Genomic DNA, 1,489 nt, shown 5'->3' on the forward strand with positions numbered 1-1,489 from the left:
GGCCGATTAGTTTAGTGGGAATCATAAACAAGGTTATATCGAAGATTTTAGCTAATCGGCTAAAGACGGTGTTGGATTCAGTTATTTCTTCGTCCCAGTCGGCCTTCATAAGTGGGAGGTACATTATGGATGGTCTGCTTATCATTAAGGAAATTCAGAATTGAAGCAAAAGAGTTAACAAAAAGGTTTTTCTTCTTAAGATACATTTTGAGAAGGCTTACGACAATGTTAACTGGAATTTTGTGGTGGATATCCTCGCTCAGATGGGTTTTCCTAATAGGTGGTGTTTATGGATTAAGGGGTTCTGGCGTCGACTAGGGCGTCTGTCTTGGTGAATGGTGCCCCAACCTTTGAATGTAAGTGCCATAAAGGAATGCGTCAAGGGGACCCTATTTCTCCTTTTCTTTTTGTCATTGTTGTGGAAGCTCTATCTTGTATGATTAGAAAGGCTTGTGATTTGGGTTTATTGAAAGGTGTTACTCTTCCTAACGATGGCCCTAATGTTTCTCACCTTTTTTACGCTGACGACGCTATCATCATGGGGGAATGGAGTAAGGAAAATATTCTAAATGTTGTGAGAATTCTTAAGTGCTTTTATGCGTGTTCCGGTCTTCATATAAACTTTGTCAAGTCTAATCTTTTTGGGCTTGGGTTGAACATGGGGGAAGTCGACGTTATGGCTGAGGTGGTTGGTTGTAGAGCAGCGGCCCTCCCTTTCAAATATCTGGGCTTAACTATCGGGGCCAATATGAATCTTATTTCTAACTGGAGACCGGTTTTCGATATTTTCGAGAAACGCCTAGCCCTTTGGAAAGCTTCTTTTCTGTATATAGGTGGTAGAGTGACTCTAATTCGGTCTGTTTTGGAGAGTCTTCCCACCTATTTTTTTCTCTATATCGGGCCCTGATTAAGGTGATGGTTTACTTGGAGACTATGATTAGGAGATTCCTTTTTTTGGGGGGGGGGGGGTACTTCGGAGGAAAAGAAATTACACTGGGTTGCTTAGGATAGAGTCGCTTCTCCAAGAAAGATGGGAGGATTGGGGCTTCACAAACTTAAGGATGTTAACACTGCTTTCTTAGCAAAATGGGGTTGGAGATATAAAAATGAGAAGGAAAACTTGTGGGTGAAGGTCATTGAGGCGTTACATATTGGTGGTTCCGAGTGGGATTTTTTCCCGGCGAAAAAAGCGTATGGTGGGGTGTGGTGTAACATCGTCTCGGTGCTGAAGAAGCCGGTTGTGGACAATGTGGCAATCCGAAACTTGTTTAAAGGGGTGGTGGGTTGGGTAGGGGCAACAACATTATGTTTTGGCTGGACCCGTGGCTTTTAGATGTTCCGCTAAAAGATAGGTTTCCTCTTCTTTTCCGCTTAGAGGTTGTGAAAACTTGTAGTGTGCATTATCTGTAACAATCCTAACTAAACCGACACCCTCGATTATTTTCCCGACACCCTAATATATTTTAGAATATCCTAATATGTCCCAAAA

At 42.3% G+C, this 1,489-nt stretch overlaps 1 protein-coding gene across 1 annotated transcript; it reads left to right on the top strand.

The window, feature by feature from the left end:
- Positions 1-373: 373 nt before the first annotated feature.
- Positions 374-907, top strand: LOC110901585. The gene has a single exon (XM_022148399.1). It carries the CDS (start codon positions 374-376, stop codon positions 905-907), a length of 534 nt encoding a protein of 177 aa, XP_022004091.1.
- The last annotated feature ends 582 nt before the right edge of the window (positions 908-1,489 follow it).

The sequence above is a fragment of the Helianthus annuus genome, chromosome 13, assembly GCF_002127325.2.
Source record: "Helianthus annuus cultivar XRQ/B chromosome 13, HanXRQr2.0-SUNRISE, whole genome shotgun sequence".
In the NCBI taxonomy this organism is placed as follows: domain Eukaryota; kingdom Viridiplantae; phylum Streptophyta; class Magnoliopsida; order Asterales; family Asteraceae; genus Helianthus; species Helianthus annuus.

Bases quoted from the DNA above. Each gene is read 5' to 3' on its own strand.
- LOC110901585 (XM_022148399.1), top strand. From the start codon at position 374: ATGCGTCAAGGGGACCCTATTTCTCCTTTTCTTTTTGTCATTGTTGTG.